Raw genomic sequence first — 20,785 nt, 5'->3', positions numbered from 1 at the left:
TTCCCGCCAAATTCAAATTTCTCCAATACAAAATCTATTCATTCCCCTTCAACCCTATCAAACGCTTTTGTTGATCCAAAAATAATATAATTCCTTCTTTATCTTCGTTGTCAATATATTCTATAATGTCCTGAATCATTCCGTAAGCCTCGCTTATATTTCTACCTTTGCCAAACCCCTTCTGATCGGTATGAATAATTTTAGCCAATACTATTTTAAGTCTTTCAGATAGAATCTTTGCACTAATTTTATAATCACAATTTAGTAAAGTTAGTGGTCTCCAACTTTTCACATTATCTTGTATGTTGTGTTGCATAATATTCTTTCGTTGTGATTTAGAAAAATTATATATTTTCAGCTCGAACTAGACCAGGATTTTCATTTTCAAAATCATCTTGTCCTATCCCATTAAAGATTACAGTCGTCCCCTAATCCAAGAAGGTTGTTTATAAAGGAGATTGAAAACAAAATAGAAATGTGTTAGTATATTCATGAACTTGAAAAACATAACCAGTAAGAAAAGTAATATATTTGAAGCTATCTATTTAGGCCATGTATTTAACAGATCTATACTTTGGGAAAAGTAATTTATAAGACTGTATCTACATATCTCATGTACTGGACAGACCTATTTGAATTAAGTGGGACAAATTATTTACATGACACTATATATTTATTTAAATCTGGACATATCTATGCAGTCGGAGACGTAATTTGTTTGACTCTATCTAGGGGATGTACTTGACCGACCTATGCAGGGGGAGAAGCAATTTGTTTGACTCCATCTGGGGGATGTACTTTGTTTGACGCTATTCATGTCATGTACTGGACAGACCTAAACAGTGGGAAAGTATTTTCTTATGCTACCAATCTATGTGATGTATTGGACAGACCTATGCAGGAGGAGAAGTCATTTGTTTGACGCTTTCTATTTTGGTTCTGCACTTGATAGACTGGATGCACTTGATCGACCTAAGCTGTGGGAAAATTATTTGTTTGACGCTTTATATCTATGTCATGTATTGGACAAACTTATGCAGGAGGAGTAGTAATTTGGTTGACGCTTTCTATAAATTAATAAATAATCTGTATTTCAAGAGGATAATCATAAAAGTTAAAACTAATCTTTTTGAAGGTCCTCAAAATAATTACAACATATGTATAAAGTACAATATTTTGATGATATACACACACTATACAATCGTAGATAGATATTATTGTAAAAGCTTATTTATTTGCACAATATATAAACAATTGCATCATTAAATTTCAAAGATATAAGTGTAGTACTCATCTTCATTTCTTGTAATGAACTGTTCCATATTTTCATACCAGAACATATAAATTAATTTACTGTTTTCTTAAAAAAAAATGAGATTTTGGTTTCGGAAGATTTATTAGTTTTTCATAGTTAGGAACCATATAATTCAATAAATTAAATTCAAGTGCTGCCTTTTGATATTTAATTAATTTTCCATATTTGAGCAGTATACACTATTAAATTATAATCTGGAGGATGTCATTATGTCAGCTTCTACTTTAACCCTAGCAGATTTTAAAAATAACTTATTTAGCTTATTTATTCCACTTTCATAACAGCTACCCTTTATTTGGTCTATATCTATCTTTTTATGTAATGTACAGACATATGCAGTGGGAGAAGTAATTTAGTTGACGCTATCTATCTTGTTTTTGTACTGGACAGATATATATATGCAATTGGAGAAGTAATTTGTTTGAGACTATCTATCTATGTCATGTACTGGACAGATCTATGCAGTCGGAGAAGTAATTTGTTTGACTATATATAAAATAACCATACATTGTCTCGAAATATCAATGTTATTTGTACAAGGCTTAGAAACAGGTAGAAAGCGAGGCTGTGCCGAGCATTTCTACCTGTTTCGAGCCGAGTACAAATAACAGATTGATATTTCAAGACAATGTATGGTTATTCTTTATATACTGGAACTCTTAAAACTGTTCTAAATGAAGTATTTTGGGTAAAAAACATCATTTCTTAATTTGAAGCGGACGATATTAAATTTCCGCGAACCTGTATGTTTTATTGACGTCAAAAATAAAACTCTACGGAAACACATTGTCAACGTCATAAACAAGGTGATATACGGTCAGTGACTGTATATCACATATGAATATACGGTCAATGCAATTTGACTGCTCAGATATCACAGCTGCAGTACAGCCTCGCTTTCTACCTGTTTCGAGCCGAATACAAATAACATTGATATTTCGAGACAATGTATGGTTATTCTATATTTATGTATTGGACAGACATATGCAGTTGGAGAAGTTATTTCTTTTATGCTACAGTGGAGATCACTTCTAACCTCAAATTAGAACTGTCAGAATAATCTGTCATAGAACTAAACCAGTTATAACAATAGATCTGTAAGCAAAACTGTCTAAAACTGTTCTAGCCCTAGAACTGACCAAACTAGTCAGGATTGTAGTACAGTTCTAAATGACGTCACTGTAGATAGGTATTTTGCGTAACGAGAAATGTTTAAACCTTGCTGTGATGAGAATTTTGTTAAATATATTATATTCTTTTAAATCATTTATATTTAAGACATATTTAGAGTTCTTAAAACTGTTCTATGGATAACTTAATCAATTCTAGCATTAGAACTGACCAAAGGTGCCAGTTTGACAGATCTACAAACTGTCCGATAACAGTTCTTCTGACATATTCTGACAGATTTGATGAGAGGTTAGTGATTTACACTGTGTGTCTCTATGTCATGTTCTAGCAAATATGATGTATAAGCTTCCTTTGTCCTTCAAAATACAAGAGGACACTGGTAATAACTTTGAATAAAAGCCGAAACACATTATTTAGCTGTTTCGATGTTGAACGCAATCCCGTTGAAAAATTATGAAATCGCTGAAATCGTGTTGACGTCATGAAAAATTTATGAAAATCGTGAAAATCATGATGACGTCGTGAAAAAATTATTGAAAATCCAGAAAATCGTAATGACGTTGTGAATTAATGATTAAAATCGCAGAATTAAATGGAGCTTAATTGACTATTAAAATGTTAATAGTCACTTAATTGTCTATTAGTTAATAGTATCTTTAAAAGTGATTCAGGCAACGCTATTAAATCACTCTATTAACTAATTGTCAATTAGATATTTAATAGTGTATTAGAAGTCTACCAGAGATATAGGATAGAATAGTTATCAAAGGTACCAGGATTATAATTTAAAACGCCAAACGCGCGTTTCGTCTACATAAGACTCATCAGTGACGCTCATATCAAAATAGTGATAAAGCCGAACAGGTACAAAGTTGAAAGGCATTGAGGACAAAAAAATCCCAAAAGGTTTGCCAAATACGGGTAAGGTAATCTATTCCTGGGATAAAAAAAAATCATTAGTTTTTCAAAAAAATCTAAGTTTTGTAGCAGGAAATTTATAGACATGATCATATAATTGATATTCATGTCAACACCGAAGTGCTGACTAGAAGAGTAGATTTGCAATAGGAATTTTAAAATTAATTTCACCATAGCAGTCATATGTGAGTTGACCGCTAAATAGAACACTAAAACTCATGTTAATAGGGCCTTACGTAAAAAAAAAAAGACTAACTATTCAATGTTCATCTTAACATGTTCCCGTCTTTGAAATGAAAGAAAAAAATGTATCACTAGACGTAATAATCTAACAGCAATTCAACAGTTTATCACTTGTCAGCTTACGGTGTTACAGCACTAATTTGGGCCCAGCTAGAAAGCACATACCAGAAAGAAGTACATATAAAACAAAAAATACTTCCTACGGATGAGCTTTTCTTCCAAAATGTGAAGAATATTTAGGTATTCTTGGTATCAAATAAAAACTAAAGGACTGGAGATCATTGTAGAACACTTTTGGACTTTTTCAAATTTTAAACAGGTACATTTTGTCTGTTTGTCAGATCTGAAGTAACTGTTTTGGTACACCCGTAGTTCCGGAAACTAGTTCTGTCTTATATGCCCTTACAGGTTTTTGTAGTACAAGACACCATACAGTGTTGCTTTGATATGCAATGATTGCCACTTTATTTGAGCTTAAAACAAAAGGAGTGCATGTATGCCTGCTCGAAATGGAGGAATTTAACATAGAAAGCAATGGGACTATGAATTAGTGGTACTTATATTATATAATATTATATTAGTAGCCTTCCTTACCACATAGAAATGCGTTATTCTGTTTTCTCTACTATTCTTCATGACTAAACGTAATTATAACAATACTGGGGGATTTTAAATACAATTAGTTGCACCCTACAACTATCAAAAGATGTTTTTTTCGGTTACGCTCAGATCTGACAGGGAGCAAGCTTTACAAGGGACGATCCCAACCCATCATGAAGGGATTGGTACAGATATAGATATCTCGGTCTAATGGACTTTGTCGATAGTTGCCTCCAGTGGATCTTCGGGATATATTAGTACGCATCAACATCAAACTAGAATTAGGTAAGTGCATTTGATGACTCTAGTACGACTTTCTTCAGTTTTGAGGATCCATTTGTTGCCTATTTCAAAAAGAAAGTTTTATCTAGAGGAACCATAACATTTTGAAGATCTCAATATGTCTTTCATACTAGTGGATCAATTTTCAAATGACTATTAAATGTTCTCATTATATGCTATTTAAGAATATAAATCATAGCAAATAGGATTTCTGCCCCCCCCCCCCTCCCAAAAAAAATATTTACAAATTTTATGTTGGATGACTACTCATTGATTAAAATGCCATACCCCAGATATATAGTGAACATAAGGAGGTAGACCTATGTTAAGGGAAATAACTCTTAAAATCATCAGTACGTTTGTGTCAACCATTTTCATAAATATATTCTAAGCTTCTATGTTACATATATTATTTCCAATCTATTTTAGGTAAATGCTTAAAATAGATTGATAAAACTTAACTTTCACAAACGCATCACTGATTTAAAGAGTTATCTCCCTGAACCAAGGTCTACCCCCTTAAAGGATACTTATGGGTTAGACATATGGTGACTAACAACTATGTCTGGGTTACGAATAAGAATAAAAAAAAAGTTCATCGGCGGATACAAAGACCTTGTTGATAAATATTTAGTATCATTTTCATAAAGAATACTTGATGGGTTTAAAGTTTAGAAACATCATGTTTTATCATCTTAATTAACCGGTTCTTAATTACGTGTTGTAGTATTCTGTTATTAGAAAATTATCAACTTTTACAGATTATTCCAATTTTACTAATACCCTGTTGACGTTGACTGGTAATTATACATCCCGCCAGTGTATTATTGTCTTTCATTATTGCGTAGTGCTTTGTCTATTTTTTTATTTTGTTTTTCCTTGTTGACCTATTTGTTTGTCTTTATAGTGAATACGATAATATCACTAAGTTTAATGCAGAACCCCTGATTTATGACTTTTTTTCTTATTATTTCTGTGTTTGTTTTGTTCACTTATTGTTGTCAATATAATGACATAATATGAAACTGTCATTCAAATGAAGTGAGAGATTAAGCTAGTTATGAAACAATCTTTAATCCACCAGTTTTTTCACACATAAACTTTTTTTCACATTTAATAGTGAAATAGAAAATACGTTATATGTATAAACCTTTTCTGTTAGTATTTAGATTGCCTTAAAATAAACATTACTTCCTGTTCATATACGATGAAGATTTAAGTCATAAATATGAAAAATGCAACTAACAATCTATTAATTTCTTTCAGCACTTTTTGACTTTAACTACATCATGAACGCTTAAAGGCGAAATATTCGAAAGCCAAAGATGTATCAGCACCCATGCATACAATTGAAAAGTAATATGATCAAAAGGAACCAAAAGAAAAAAAACTCAAATCCATTGCAAGAGCCAACTTTGCTAATGAGTTGAAAACTTTTTAAAAATATAATTGAAACAATTGTTTTGACGTGAGAACGTCACTATCGTTTTATCGATACACGTTTTTGAGGCAAAGTTTAAAGTTTCAACCATGTCTTTAAACAATGGTCAGAAAAAAACGATTGTTAAGCTGAAATATACGTTAAAGAAAGAAAAGTCTCTAACTTTAGTGTCTATTCTTCTACTAGACTGGAAGTATCCGATATCCGATAAACTTATTAAGATCTCAAAAAGCAGGTGTAACCCCGCCGCATTTTCAAGATTCTCCCAAGTCAGGAGCCTCTGGCCTTTGTTAGTCTTGTATGATTTTTAATTTTAGTCTCCTGTGTACATTTTGAAGTTTATTTTGACGTCCATTATCACTGAGCTAGTTTATACTTTTGTTTAGGAGCCAACTGAAGCACGCCTCCGGATGCTGGAGTTTCTCGCTGCACAAAAGACCCATTGGTGGCCTTCGGCTGTGTTCATCTTTGGTCGGGATGTTGTCTCTTTGACACGTTCCCCATTTCCATTTTCAATTTTATTGTTTTAGATGAATTCCGTGTTCCCTGCCGAAATAAAAACAAATTATGGTTTCATGATCTATCTTGCAATTTTACAAATAAATGTTTGTTTTTATTGAGTGTTAATCGATTACAATATATATTACAAAATAAATATAAAGAATGATAATTGACCATAATGTGACAAACTTGATATTTATATCAGAAAGATGGAAAATTGTTAACAAAAAACATGTTAGTTGACGAATTGAAAATCGATAGTTGCGAAAAAAATATTGTATTAGCAAACGACGTGGCGAAAAAAAATCGACCCAGGGGAAACCATGCTCTCACCATTTGAAAATGGAAGTCTGTTTAGAAACTAAAAAAAACATCATTTCTGAAACATTAATGTAAAAATATTATCAAATGGTGCGTACGGATGACAGGACATTTTAGAAAAAAGTGTGTTAAACATGGTTTTATAGCAAGCTGAACAAATCATTTGACAACGACCCGTGTTTACAAAAAACAAATTTACAACTTATTTCAATGATTCGATTCAGGATGTAAACAAATAAAAACCAGTTAAACTTACTTAATACTCGTGATTATTCATGATATATTTGCCACTGAACATAAATTAAAGAAATCAATCAGTAACTCTTACTTATTTCCAATGTAACGTTTGCTTTTTATAAGTTACATTGGTTTGAAAGGGACGAACGTATGATGACCGTAAGATTTCTTTTTTCGTAGCAGTATAAATGAGATGTAGCCAAACCTTCTTCCATTCCGATTTAACTATAGCGAAATAAACTGTAAGAATTATTCATGCTGAAAACAAACGACAATGCTTATTATATTTCTGTTTCCATTTATTTCTGAATTGCTAAAAAGATATACAAATTAAGGGAATCCAGGAGAGTTTGTTTTAGAAATTTAGTTTTAAAAGATACAATAAATTTTGAAATGATCTTTTTTCACTTTTGTTCGTTCAGTCTAAATTTCGCTGTTTAAATTGTCATCCGAAATATATCATTTCAATTTATTCTATCTTGTAAAAGTGTATCGAGAGAGAAAAAACAACATTAAAAGTATAAATTAAAGGTTGTTTTTACCTACCGAAATATAAAGTATGAAATAGTAATTTTTTTCTTTTTCTTAATTCCATTTGTATCAGAAGGAAATTGAATAAACTAATGTATATTTTGATTTCAAACCACCAACAGAAAACTTGAAAAACAAAGGTAAATTAATCAAATCACATACTACAAGAAATGTAATTCTTCAGAAATAATTACAAAAAAGAAGTGACCAAAGAAAATTGATAAAAAAAATAGAAGAAACAAACACAGTCAGGTATTACAGAAAAGTATTCCATGATTTATTGTATGTCTTGTGTTGTCTTAATTCTACGTTTAACCGAATTAGTGTTTTGTTTCATATTTAACGGATACCATATTTAACATGCACTTGTCTAACAATTTCCACGTGTATGACCGTTTAAAAAATACGAGTTATAAACATATTATATTCATTAAAGTTAAAAATCTCAACATATATATCTATAACAATTGTACACATTTTTTAATTATTCCACCTAGAACCAATTATAGTAAATTTCTATTCGGTAATTAGGATTTACATATTCATTACGAGTTTTATAATTCGTCATGACGGATTAAATTTGTGCTAAATAACATGTTCAATCAGCTATCAAATTGTTTTTTTTTATTTGTGAACACAGATGTAATAACTTGAACATGTTGAAATTGATTTCATAAAAAAAACTGTGATAACGAATTTATTTTATGTTTACAAGTTTTATTTCATATGTTTCAATATCACGAAACAAATCGTTAGAACAAATTGTAATTGATGCGGCGATGTGTTTAAATTTGTGATAATATATATTTTTGTGTTCCACTGAACGGAAATTAAACAACAATCGATCAATCAATCATTCAAACAATTATTTTAAAGGAGTAGATCCAGTAAGACCCCTTTTTGGCCACAAATGTTAAAATGTAAACTTTCATTTATTAATTGGAAAGTAGAATCCTTCTGCTTTATAAATATGCGATGCTTTTGACAATACAATGCTCATTTATCGGATACTAGTATCATTAAGCCATACTAAATTACTGCTATCTTCCCAATTTTAGCAATAGTCTTGTTTACTAATTTATGCAGACATGCGCAGAAACAGCTCTGGGTGGATGCGAAAATGTCGGCACCACCCACAATCTTATACTTACAAGACACTTCATTTCATTATTATAAAATAAAAAATAGTATTTTCAATGCATTTTAACAATAAAATATGAAACATTTAAATACTTTTTTACAACAATGATACCATGACAACATCAACTGTTTACACTAAACAAGTATGGCGACCCGCGAAAATTTAAAGAAGTTATCCATCGACAATCTCCGCAAACTGGCTACAGATCTTAATATAAACACCACCAAAGTAAAAAAAGATGACTTAGTAGGTAGTTTGCTGGTCCACAATGTTGCAGAAACAAGTTTAACTCCGGTTCGAGCCGTGTCTGAAGCTACAAACATAGGTCCAGGGGCTAGCGGGAAAGAGAATCTACCCCCGTTCCTGTCAGTACACTATTCTCCTCTTCCACCTACCTTTTTCGACAGCACTCCAAAGCCATCCTTTGCAACCATCTACAATTTCATGATTCTGAGATCAAGAGATGATGGTGGTAATGTCAAAAACTTCAAAGGACTTTACAGATCTGTGAAGCATTTTGATGCTGGGGATATCCATGAAATATGTTTTTCAAGGGTAAGATTTAAAAATCATAATTGAATATTTGATGGGTCTTTGATTTGATAGAATATGAAGTACCTTTGCTTTCAATCATAAGTGTATGTGTATCTTATAAAAATAAGGAGATGTGGTATGATATATGAGACTATCCAATAAAGATCATTTGAAGTGGAATTAATAAGAAATATATTGATAACAATAAGGCTTTCAAAATTGGGAAAAACCCATACTGTTCAGTCAGCTATAACATGCCAAGACACAAATAAATATGAAACGTTATAAAACTAAGTTTAATATTTTAAAGATATTAAAAAAAAACAATTATGTCTGATATGAACCAACATCAACCACTGAAGTACATGTACATACTCCTGACTTTGGACAAGCACATTAAAATATATGGAATAAGGACAGTGCAACCTTTCATAAAACAGATCTGACAAGGAACTTGAAACAAAAAATTAAGTATGAAAAATACACAATATTTGAGATGTGTTGATATGAACTTTAATGAAATAAAATAAGAAAAACAAATGCTTTGATTATAAATTTCTTACTTTTCTTACAGATTGATGAAGTAACATTTTACCTAAAATGTTTCTGTCTGGCGTCTATGAAGAAGCAGCGCTATCAAGTTTATGTGTGTGTGACTGTTTCACCTGACCAGAAAACCATGACAATTGATTTTGCCTATTGTCAGTGTCCTATTGGGTATGTTATTTTTATGTTATCATATTTTTCTTGTCTTAATGTGTCATACTTCTAGAAGATCTGCTTACAGTATTACATTTATACATGCAGTTAGACACCTAATTGCACCTGCAAATGCTCAACCTATTATCATACATGTGCTCCTACAGACATGGACTTTAAACTGAAATTGACTCTTGAAATTATTCTCACTGCTAAGCCAGCCTATATGATAAATTATATATGAATATATAGATATTAAGAGGAATTCAAATTAATAAAAAAAACATTTTTTTTAGGTTAGCCCAGTCATGTAGCCATATTGGTGGATTGCTGTTCGCATTGTCTAACAGCCCCTCTAGTAAGCAGCAACAGCAGGATAAGAGCTGCACATCATTGCCGTGCCAGTGGAAGGTCCCTAGATCAGTCAACCAGAAGGCTCAACCACTGAAATGTCTTGATTTATCAAGACCCAAGCTAAACAAGGATAAACAGGAAAAGACCACCAGCATTGCCACTTTTGATCCAAGACACTCAACTGACAGAGCTCCTGATATAAACAGAGCCCTAGATCATCTATCAGAGCTAAAATCAGTATTTCCCAACAGTGGTAAGGATGATGCAATATAATAAATTTATAAAATGTGGAAAAGGAGCTGCTTACTTACAACTGCAGACCACCAATTAAACCATATGCACTAATTTCTAATATTTTACAAATGAAATACAGAAAACACCTTTTCAATTTTTTCTTAAATAAAGCAAGCAACAAAGTTTGAGGTTTTAAAACTGTATTAAACATAAATATATGTTTATATAATAACAAAGTATAAATGACTAGATCATAAAAGATACTCATTCAACAATCATAATAATTTAAAATTTTGACACACTACATGTACATAATAATTTAAAAATTTTACACACTACATTTACATACTAATTTTAAACTTTTAAAGTTGGTTGTATCTAATCATAATTATTATTGTTAATTATCAATTTTATTCTGTCCTTTTTTTCTCATCAATAAATTTGTAATTTTCACTCCTATTAAAATGTTACAATGTTATACAGCGATAATAGTTTTGTCTATGAAAACACAATTTCTTATTGAAACAAATAAAATAACCAATTAGTTGTGTCCGTCATGTGTTATATACGTACAATGCCATAACCACAAGAACAGCACAATATTTGTATAAAACAAGCAAATAGATTGAAATATTGCACTTTTAAGTATGACAAATTATTTTATAGGTATGTGTAGCCTTTGGAACATCCCTGATAAGGCCCCAGAAGCAATGGTTGTTGAGGAGGTCACTACAACAGAGTCTCCACTTCTGCTCGCTATGAGAAAAATGGTGTTTACTTCAGACAATAGTGAGTGTTATAAAAAACAACAATATCAAGTCATAAACAAGTCTCATTATTAGAATTGAAAAAAATCATAAGGTAATTTTTTTGTCAATGGATTATCCCTCTTTGATCATGATAAGCACCATTTATACATTGTCAGTGTATATGTATATATAAAAAAAAAATGATGTGATATGATTGCACTGTGGACAACTCTCCACAAGAGACCAAAAATTAAATGAGATGCAAATTAACAAGTGTCGGTCACTGTTCATCCTTCAATAATGAGCAACGTTCATAGGCATAATCAGCTGTAAAAGCTAGTTTTCCACAATCATAATTTTGTGAGAATATAATTATGTTACTGTATTTCAAAATTATATTTTCAGTTCCACCAGTTGAGATAAGCCTGGAATTAGTGACATTTATTGAAAAGGAGACTTGCGACCAAAGAAAAAACCAAATGTGGAAAGACCTTCACATAGGACGTATCACAAGCAGTATGTTTGGGGATATTCTCAGATGTCATTCCTCACAAGAGCATCTGGTGAAACAGATTTTAGAAGGATCTAGCTTGGATAGGTACACTTCTGCTTTCAATTGATTCATATTAAATAATAACAAGATGCTTATCTGTTCTTCACTTCTCTTATTCACTATTGCTTAATAGTTTGTATAAATGAGCATTCAAGCTAAACATTCATACACTACATTATCTCTTTTACATTTGTAAATAAATCAATGAAATAAATTATTTACTGTAATTCATAGTTAACTACATGTATTGACTCTCAAAATGAGTTGACAAACATCACACAAGTAAGTCATTTCAGGCTAAATACATGTACATGTATTAGTTCTTTTTTTTTAATTTAATGAGTCTTTTAAGTCAATTATAAATAACCCAGTATGACCTCACTAAACTGTAGCTAAATGAAATACAATGTAAGTTATAATTTTGTTTGTGGTTGGTTAATCTAGCTACAAATATTTGTAAAACTGATAGTTTCTATTAATTTTATTTATATATATGTATCTTATTCCCACAGGTATCCTCAATTACCAAAGGCCATGCAGTGGGGTGTCGACATGGAGGACCGGGCAAGGCAGGAATATGTTACTTTCCAGAAAGCCTTAAAGGGAGATATAACAGTGTTACCCACAGGGCTCACGCTTTACCCACATATGTCTTTTCTTGGAGCATCTGGTGATGGAAAGGTTTTAGACGGTTCAGAAACTGGGGTACTAGAAATAAAGTGTCCTTTTTCATGTGGTGGAGTTCCAGTCAATACTATGGAGATAGAGGACATTTTAAACCTAAATTCGGCTAATTTCTGTTTAGAATGGGGACCAACGGGACCACAATTGAAGAGAAATCAGAAGTACTATGCTCAAGTGCAAGGAGAGATGGCAATTATGGGTCTACCATGGTGTGATTTTGTTGTATGGACAAATGCTAGCAAAAATAACATTTTTATCGAGAGAATTTGTTTTGATGAAGTTTTTTGTAATAGTATGTTGCCAAAACTACTTGATTTTTATATGACATGTATTTATTCCAAAATTTGTGAATGAGCTGAAATGTGATGTTTAAACTCTCATTAAATACTTTTATTAACTTATTTAACATCAACTGCAAGCACAAGGTAAAGTGTCAAATGGGCACTCAAAATTATTTACTTGTTCTTCTAACCTTTTAGCATTTTAAAATTTAGTTCGAAATTTTATCATTTCAAAATTTAATTAGATATGAAGTAAGATACTTTTTTAATATTTTATTTCTTGCAATTCTTCACAAACTTAATTTAAAGATTTTCAATACACAATGCTCAGGTTAAAAATAATACCTACATGTACATGTATATATATATATATACTTTTCAAAGTCCACATTCAGTTAAATACATGTAAGTCATGTTGATCTAAATCAGAATAAAAAAAGTTAATTATTTAAGTTATATTATTGTACTTTATTGTTTAAAGATTTTGCAGTATAATGGAATGAATTTCACTTGGCCACATTTTATGAATAAATAAACAGGGTAAAAAAACTTAAATTTATACAGCAGATTTGAATTACAGATCATTTATATCATCCTGAACTAAAGGAACATCTAGATTTGTCAACCAGCAACATGTTTGAAATATTTTAGTACTAAGTGGAGCAATTGACAATGGTAGTACCCCTTCTAAAATATGGAAGTTTTTAACTCGTCCAATACTTCTTTCCACATGAATACGAAGTTGTGCAATTTCTTGTGTCTGAAATACTTCATCTGTCGTAAATTGGTCCTTAATACCTCTGAATGGTGGAATATTTAAAGCACACTGACGTTTTACAAGTAAATCATTTATAGTAAATCCTTTGTCAGCCATAACGCTATCGCCAGGCTCTAGTAAATCAAGTATACCACATTCAATTGTTATTTCACGGTCTGATACTCTTCCACCCCAACCTTCAGATACAAATGAGATAACACCTGATGGTGTGATGCCAACTAGAAATTTAAGAGTGTTATGGTGTTTGTAGCTGGAATATGTCAAACTCTGATTTAAAAGACTGGAAGCTTTCTGAATAAAAAGTTCAGTACAATCAATGATCACTCTGGTAGATGGGTATCGATCTTTAAAAGAATTTGGCATTGTTCTGGTAATGATGTCTCTAGGTGGAAAAACGTTAATACTTCAAGTTCAGCATGAATAAGGTTGAGCCAGGTTGTGAAATAACTAGAATAAGAAGAAACAGAAATTGAAAATCTATCCGCTACATCCCTCACATACAATCCTAGACGAAGTCGCATCATAACAGCTACGAACTGTTCAATAGGCTGAAGTCGGGAAGTAGACACCCTAACCCTATCTTTACTGGGTGTATTTCCATCTCCCTTCCAATACTGCATTCTGGAACTCTTTGCACATAGGTAACTGAAACAGAAACAAATAATTATAAATGACTGTCTTGAAGAAGTTTAATGAATAATTCTGGCCTTTTCATATGTGTTACATATAAATACCACAAAATTCTTGAATCAAGGCATACAAACATCATAAACTTAGTATTCTGTTCACGATTTTATCATTTTTTTGCATAAATTTTGTATAATTGTCAAATTTTTATTCTCAATTGGTCAGTGTTGTTGTGAAAATATGGTAGGTAATCATGTTTTGATGCTGAGGTTTAAGGATTGTCACCTGTTTGTCAACATCATAAAAAAGCATGGATATTTAGAACGTGTTTAACATGTGCAATTAGATAATAGTTAAGGACATCCATTCAGCATTATGCGATCACTTGATTTTTATGAGATAGGTCAATTTGCATGCAAAAAATATGTAAGGGGAAGGAAGCGATTAAGATAAAGTAAAATTCTTCTAAATAGGAACGAATTAAAGAATTTTCTTTATATTTCTTAATGAAAACTGTACATTGAGTTATAAAAAACATCCGCATTATTTTTTTTATTTGAGGTGTCTTATGACTATAGGACCAATTTTCTGAAAGAAGGGAGATAACTCAAATTGAAATCTGAAACCGCTCTGAATTTGGATTGTATTTTAATTTCTGACACAGCACAGGTATCTGACATAGAATGAAGGACTTCAAAATGTACTTAATAGCAAACAATAACCAAAATCTAGATTCAACATAATTAATATTAAAGAACACCCAAAGATTAATTGATTTTTATGAAATTAAATAACACCAAAAGATTAGTTGTTTTAAATGTTATGAAATCTAATAAAGTTTAATATTTGATTATGAATTTAGAGCTTGAGCTTTTTAATGTACTAACTTGAACAACCAGAGAAACACTGTGAATGTTGGTAACCCAGTGTAGAACTTGGTAGCAGAGTCATCATCTTTAATTCTGTGGATACCACTATTCCTCTTTGATTCTTCAGAAAGCTGGTCTTTCAATTCCTTAATCTCTTTCCTCAGGAGTAGATTTTCCATTAGCAATGGATCAGGGTCACATTGAAAACCTTAAAAAAAGATTAAATAAAACATGAATGACCGTGTCAAATGATTTACAAGTACATAAATTGAGCAATATGATTGGTGTCACATGTTGAGCAAGACCTGCTTACCATTCAGACGCAACCGAGCTCAGCAAAGATTTTTTGGGGGGTTTCATTATTTCATCAGGTTTTAATTTATTGGGTTATATATGGACTGCCCTCTTTTTCCTACATGGGATTCTAGCTACATCTGACTGCCAGTATTTGTAATTCAGTGGTTGTCGTTTGTTTATGTGTTACTTATTTGTTTTTCATTCATTTTTTAATTTTCTTTACATAAATAAGGCCGTTAGTTTTTCTCGTTTGAATTGTTTTACATTGTCTTATCAGGGCCTTTTATAGCTGACTGCGGTATGAGCTTTGCTCATTGTTGAAGGCCCTACAGTGACCTACAGTTGTTAATGTTCGTGTCATTTTGGTCTTTTGTGGATAGTTGTCTCATTGGCAATCATACCACATCTTCTTTTTTATAAGTACTGATTGGTATTTAAAATATGAATTTTGAAATACAAAATGTACCTATTGTTCTTGTTTGCACATAGGGCAGTTCTATGTCGTCTTCCACATCCATGGCATTGTGGTCCACACTTATTTCTACCTCTGGCTCTACAGTGAAATAGGAGTGAGCAAGAATAGCACCGTCTCTATTTGTCTGGTCTATACATCTCTGCAGTTGTTCCTCTGCTAATAAGTCCTGTTAAAGCAAAAAATAAAGTAAATGAGTAATATGCACACTGTATGCATGTAATTTACAAAAGATTTATGATTGGTTATCTTGGTCTTTTTTTATAATCAACAAATTGAATATTATGGCTTGATGTCTCAATTTGTCATATCTTTATAGTTTATTTAATTTAATATTTTAACTATTAGGTACGATACTCTAAAAATATTATTGAAGTACTGAAATTAATTTATTTTGATTGATTATCTAAAACAAATGAACTTATAAACCCATTTTAGGGCCTAATACATGTAGCCGACAAGGCAGTTTGTGCTTTACAACTATGTTCACGGTTTATGTCTGTGCCATTTTGGTCTCTTGTGGACAGTTGTCTCATTGGCAATCGTACCACACCATCCATGGCCTTCTTTTACTTTAATGGTCCCAGCCCTTAAAGATATATGCTGAACCATTTTTACCCCAAATTTTACCCTAACCCATATACCTTAACCTTTAGGGGTGTGCCATTTTTGCCTAAAAAAACGTACCCATTTTAATATAACATTCACTGAAATTCAATACCTATAGTTATATAGAAATTTAAGAAAGAATGACCTATTCTTATATACAATATTTAAAATATGGCCCATGCTTATAAGCACTAACTCATCATCACTCATAATTCATAAATATACTAGCTACCCTTAAGTTTTTATATATGAATTGACATGGTTTGGTGCACATATATTTTATAATGTATAAAGATTCTCAATTTAGCATATTCATATATGATACTATGTAGATCATATCCCAAATCAATATACATTTAACAAACGTAAATGCATTTTAATATAGGATGTCATTAAAAAGGAGGGTCATTCTTATATAAAATCTCGCAAAACTATGACCCATATTTTTGGCACATCCCCGTATACCCAATAATAGGAAGTTGACCCCCCGTGACCTGATACCCACACAAATTATAGGTTCATTTCATTCATTAAATTGATGAAACGTTTTTCAGTCTGATATTATAAATTCATAGCTAGCTCAAGAGATATTTTTATGAGTCCCCCCTCCCAATATTTTTACCTATTTTTTATCATGTATTAAGTTCTATCAAGTATTTTTAAATGGCCTTCATTACTCATATGACAATAAAATTAAGGGGGGGGGTATTTTGTTTTTAAATTTTAACCTTTGTTTCTTGTCTGGAGACGGTTCTAGTTTCCCGTGCCTTCTGTTTGGTGCTGAGTGGCTTTTCTTTGTATGGGAAGATGGTTGGAACATAATTAATATCATCTGGGTCATCACTGTGCCACCCGTCAACAAAATGTAGTGAGCAGATGCGGACGCTGTCATTTGGCTCCCAATCAGCTCTATTTATTACCTTTGTCCACAATGACCGCTTTCTTTTATCCTTTGGGAACCTAAAAAAACTAATACCGGCATTTCTTGCTGCTTCGTTTGCCTTACTGTGGCACATATACGCACAACAACTCTTCACCATTCTCGTTTGTTTACGCTGTTGTTATGGATCCACCCAGAGCCCGTTACGCGCATGCGTGAGATTCAGGACCGCAGTTACAGTGAATAAGGTTATTTAGTTAACTTTTGACGGTTTCTGTCTTAAAAAGTGGTCGCATCTGTGTTTATTCTTCATATTGATATGGAAGTTGCATTGATGATAATACATAACATAAATAATAAAATTAACGGTACCAATTTTCTTGCACCAGATGCGCATTTCGACAATACATGTCTATTCAGTGATGCTCGTGGTCAAAATTTTTGAAATCCAAAGCTTATATAAAAGATGAAGAGCTATAATCCAAAAGGTCCAATAAGTATAGCCAAATCCGTGAAAGGAATCAGAGCTTTGCATGAGGGAGATACATTCCTTAATTTATAATAATTTCTAATATTTTGTAACAGCAAATTTTAATAACACAAAAAATTCGTATTTTCATGCCAGTACCGAAGTACTGGCTACTGGGCTGGTGATACCCATGGGGACTAATAGTCCACCAGCAGAGGTATCGACCCAGTGGTAGTAATAAAATTAACGGTACCAATTTTCTTGCACCAGATGCGCATTTCGACAATACATGTCTCTTCAGTGATGCTTGTGGCCAAAATATTTGAAATCCAAAGCTTATATAAAAGATGAAGAGCAATAATCCTAAAGGTCCAATAATTATAGCCAAATCCGTGAAATGAATCAGAGCTCTGCATGAGGGAGATACATTCCTTAATTTATAGTAATTTCTAATATTTTGTAACAAGGTTGATAATGAACACGGATGCGGCCACTTTCATTTTTGACAAAAACCATCTGAAAAGTGACATTTTTGGGACATAGTTTATTGATTTTTCATTTTTAAGCTTGAATCGGAGCGTTTTTAATGACTAAATCAGTTAAAATATTTCACTTAAAGTAATTAAATCACATGAAAAAGACACTTACGTGTTTAAAAAGTGTCAACAATTTTACGTCAGATGAACCTGATATTTGAGGCCAAAATCGGTCCTTACCGGACCTACTCCTTTTAAACGTTTTCTTTTTATACATATTATTTTTAATAATGGACAAAAGGATTATTGAACTAAACCTCAAGGTTTGTCCGTCCTGTGAATACTCTGGTATACCAGTATGAATGAATATATTTAAAACACTTCGATTACCATTTATTTCTGCATTGCTAAACATTGCAATTCAAAGGAATGTAATAAAGATCTTTTAGAAACAATAAATACTCATCTGAAGAAAGTTTGACTTTCTTTCTGATTTACTATTTGCAAAGCACCATATTCTTCCAATACACGTATATTGTGAACATTGTTAACTCCTGTCAAGGTTCTGAAATTTTTGTTTTAAACTGATTATTCTCATTTTGATGTTTATAAAATGATAATATATAAGGTAGTAGCCTTAAATCACAAAAATGATCAGCAAGTGGAACTTTGCAGATATACTGATTTGACTGTCACTCATTGGAGTGATTTCCCTTAAATTAGTTTTATTACCACCCAAACTAAAAGTTAAGCGGGGGGTGTGGGGTGGGGGATTGTTTTACTCCTGTCCACCCGTCTGTACGTCCGCGTAAGAAATCAACATCCAATAAATGAATGATCTTAAAAAAGATAAAAACAAAGACAAGATATCTTCGTTTTTCTTCATTCTTCAGAATAAGTTTAGGGAGATTGCAAAATCGTTTAGTGAAGAAGTAGAATATCTTTCAGACTAAACAAAAACTAAAAGCATTCTATATTTCTAAATTCTCATTTCTAAAACTGTCAGTTTGTACATCAATAAAGGCGGTTTAACACATAGATTTTCATAAGCATAATATTTTAATTGATAATTTTAAAGAGGAGGCATGCTGTCAAAAATAGTATTATAATTAATACTAATAATCTATGTTTTTGTTTTTCTTTCAATGCTACATGTTTGTAGTGTTTAATGACTATTGTTTTGTAATTAATATGCCACTGTCTGTTTGTTTGTTTGTTTTTGTGTATTTTAGTAACAATCCTATTGTTTGGATTTTAGACTAATGAAATTCTTATTCTTATTCTTATTCATAGATTTTCATTTTTTTGACATTTCTACCTTACCTATCATGTCTGTTTGTTTGGTTTATACATCGTTCTTAATATAATGGAATTAAATGCAACTGTCATACAAGTGAGAGATTACCTAGCTATAAAACCAAGTTTAATCCATCATTTTCTAAATAATAAAATGCCTGTACCAAGTCAGAAATATGACAGTTATTATCCATTCGTTTGATGTAATTGAGCTTTAGATTTTGCCATTTGATTTGGGACTTTTCGTTTTTAATTTTCCTCAGATATCGTTTTTTTTTGTGATTTTATTTTTCTACATATACGAATTGGTATATCGCCATTAATATATGTAAAAAAAGGAAAACAGTTTAGAGTTATAAAAAAAGAAGAATGTGAAAGAAAAATATGTAAGTAATGGTTTTACTTGGATTTATGTCGCCCTGTCTCGTTCTTATTTCCGCTCTGTCATCAGAAGTCCTTTTAACCTGAAAAATACAAACATTTTACTGAATAAAAAACAACACATTTAAAGATGCAGCTAAACTGTACTTTATGTTCTACTTATCATAAAACACGTATTATAACTTGTGTACGAGGCGAATAAGGAGGTTAAAAACAATATAATCTCTCAGTTATTCTTTCAAGTATCTACAAATAAGGTGTTTTCAACAACCGTATTTACAACCTTATGCTTTAATGTTTTACATGTAGCAAAAAGTCAACAGTCAAATATCTGTAAAATATGCGTGTGAAACTGTTTTTTTTTAATTTGATAAAGAATTTTAAATTTTCTAAATAAACATGCAATTCTTTAATTAAGTGAAATAAGAAAAATACCGAACTACAAAGACAATTCAAAATGGATAGGCCCTTAGGAAATGCTCACACGCATTGATCGATTGGAAGACAGTTGTTATATTCCTGCCTTCGCTCAGACATCTTCTTATGTAGAAAGTGGTGTATTGAACCTATTTTTAAAGCTAGCAAAAACGCTCTCCTGTATAATCGTCGAGTGAAATCTTTTATATTAACAACAATGTGTGAGCAACACAAACAGACAAAATAGGTAAAAATTGCACACAATTTAGCACCAATGAATATAGTGTTGTTATCCTAAACAATACAAAAAAAAAAACACTTTGTCAACAAAGAAAAAAAAATTGCATGTAAACAAACTGTAAAACCGTTACGTGATAAAACGATTGCGAAAATATTATGAAAAAAAGGTAAAAGGGTATCAAATTATGTATTGTTGAACGCCGTACGATGACCTATAGTTGTTAA

The 20,785-nt window shown here is 31.6% G+C and overlaps 1 protein-coding gene and 1 pseudogene across 1 annotated transcript; one reads left to right on the top strand and one right to left on the bottom strand.

Annotated features, from left to right (window-relative positions):
- The first annotated feature begins 8,741 nt into the window (after window positions 1–8,741).
- LOC143056688 (uncharacterized) lies at window positions 8,742–13,269 on the top strand. The gene is made up of 6 exons (XM_076229838.1): window positions 8,742–9,216; window positions 9,770–9,912; window positions 10,191–10,501; window positions 11,149–11,271; window positions 11,637–11,829; window positions 12,297–13,269. The coding sequence occupies exons 1-6, from the start codon at window positions 8,806–8,808 to the stop codon at window positions 12,820–12,822; spliced, it is 1,707 nt and encodes a 568-aa protein (XP_076085953.1). The 5' UTR covers window positions 8,742–8,805; the 3' UTR covers window positions 12,823–13,269.
- Window positions 13,140–17,528, bottom strand: LOC143056689 (uncharacterized; annotated as a pseudogene).
- Window positions 17,529–20,785: the final 3,257 nt, after the last annotated feature.

This window comes from Mytilus galloprovincialis, chromosome 13 (genome assembly GCF_965363235.1).
Source record: "Mytilus galloprovincialis chromosome 13, xbMytGall1.hap1.1, whole genome shotgun sequence".
NCBI classification, from domain to species: Eukaryota; Metazoa; Mollusca; class Bivalvia; order Mytilida; family Mytilidae; genus Mytilus; species Mytilus galloprovincialis.
Note: the sequence above shows the minus strand (reverse complement) of the source record. Positions and strands in the feature narration are given on the sequence as shown.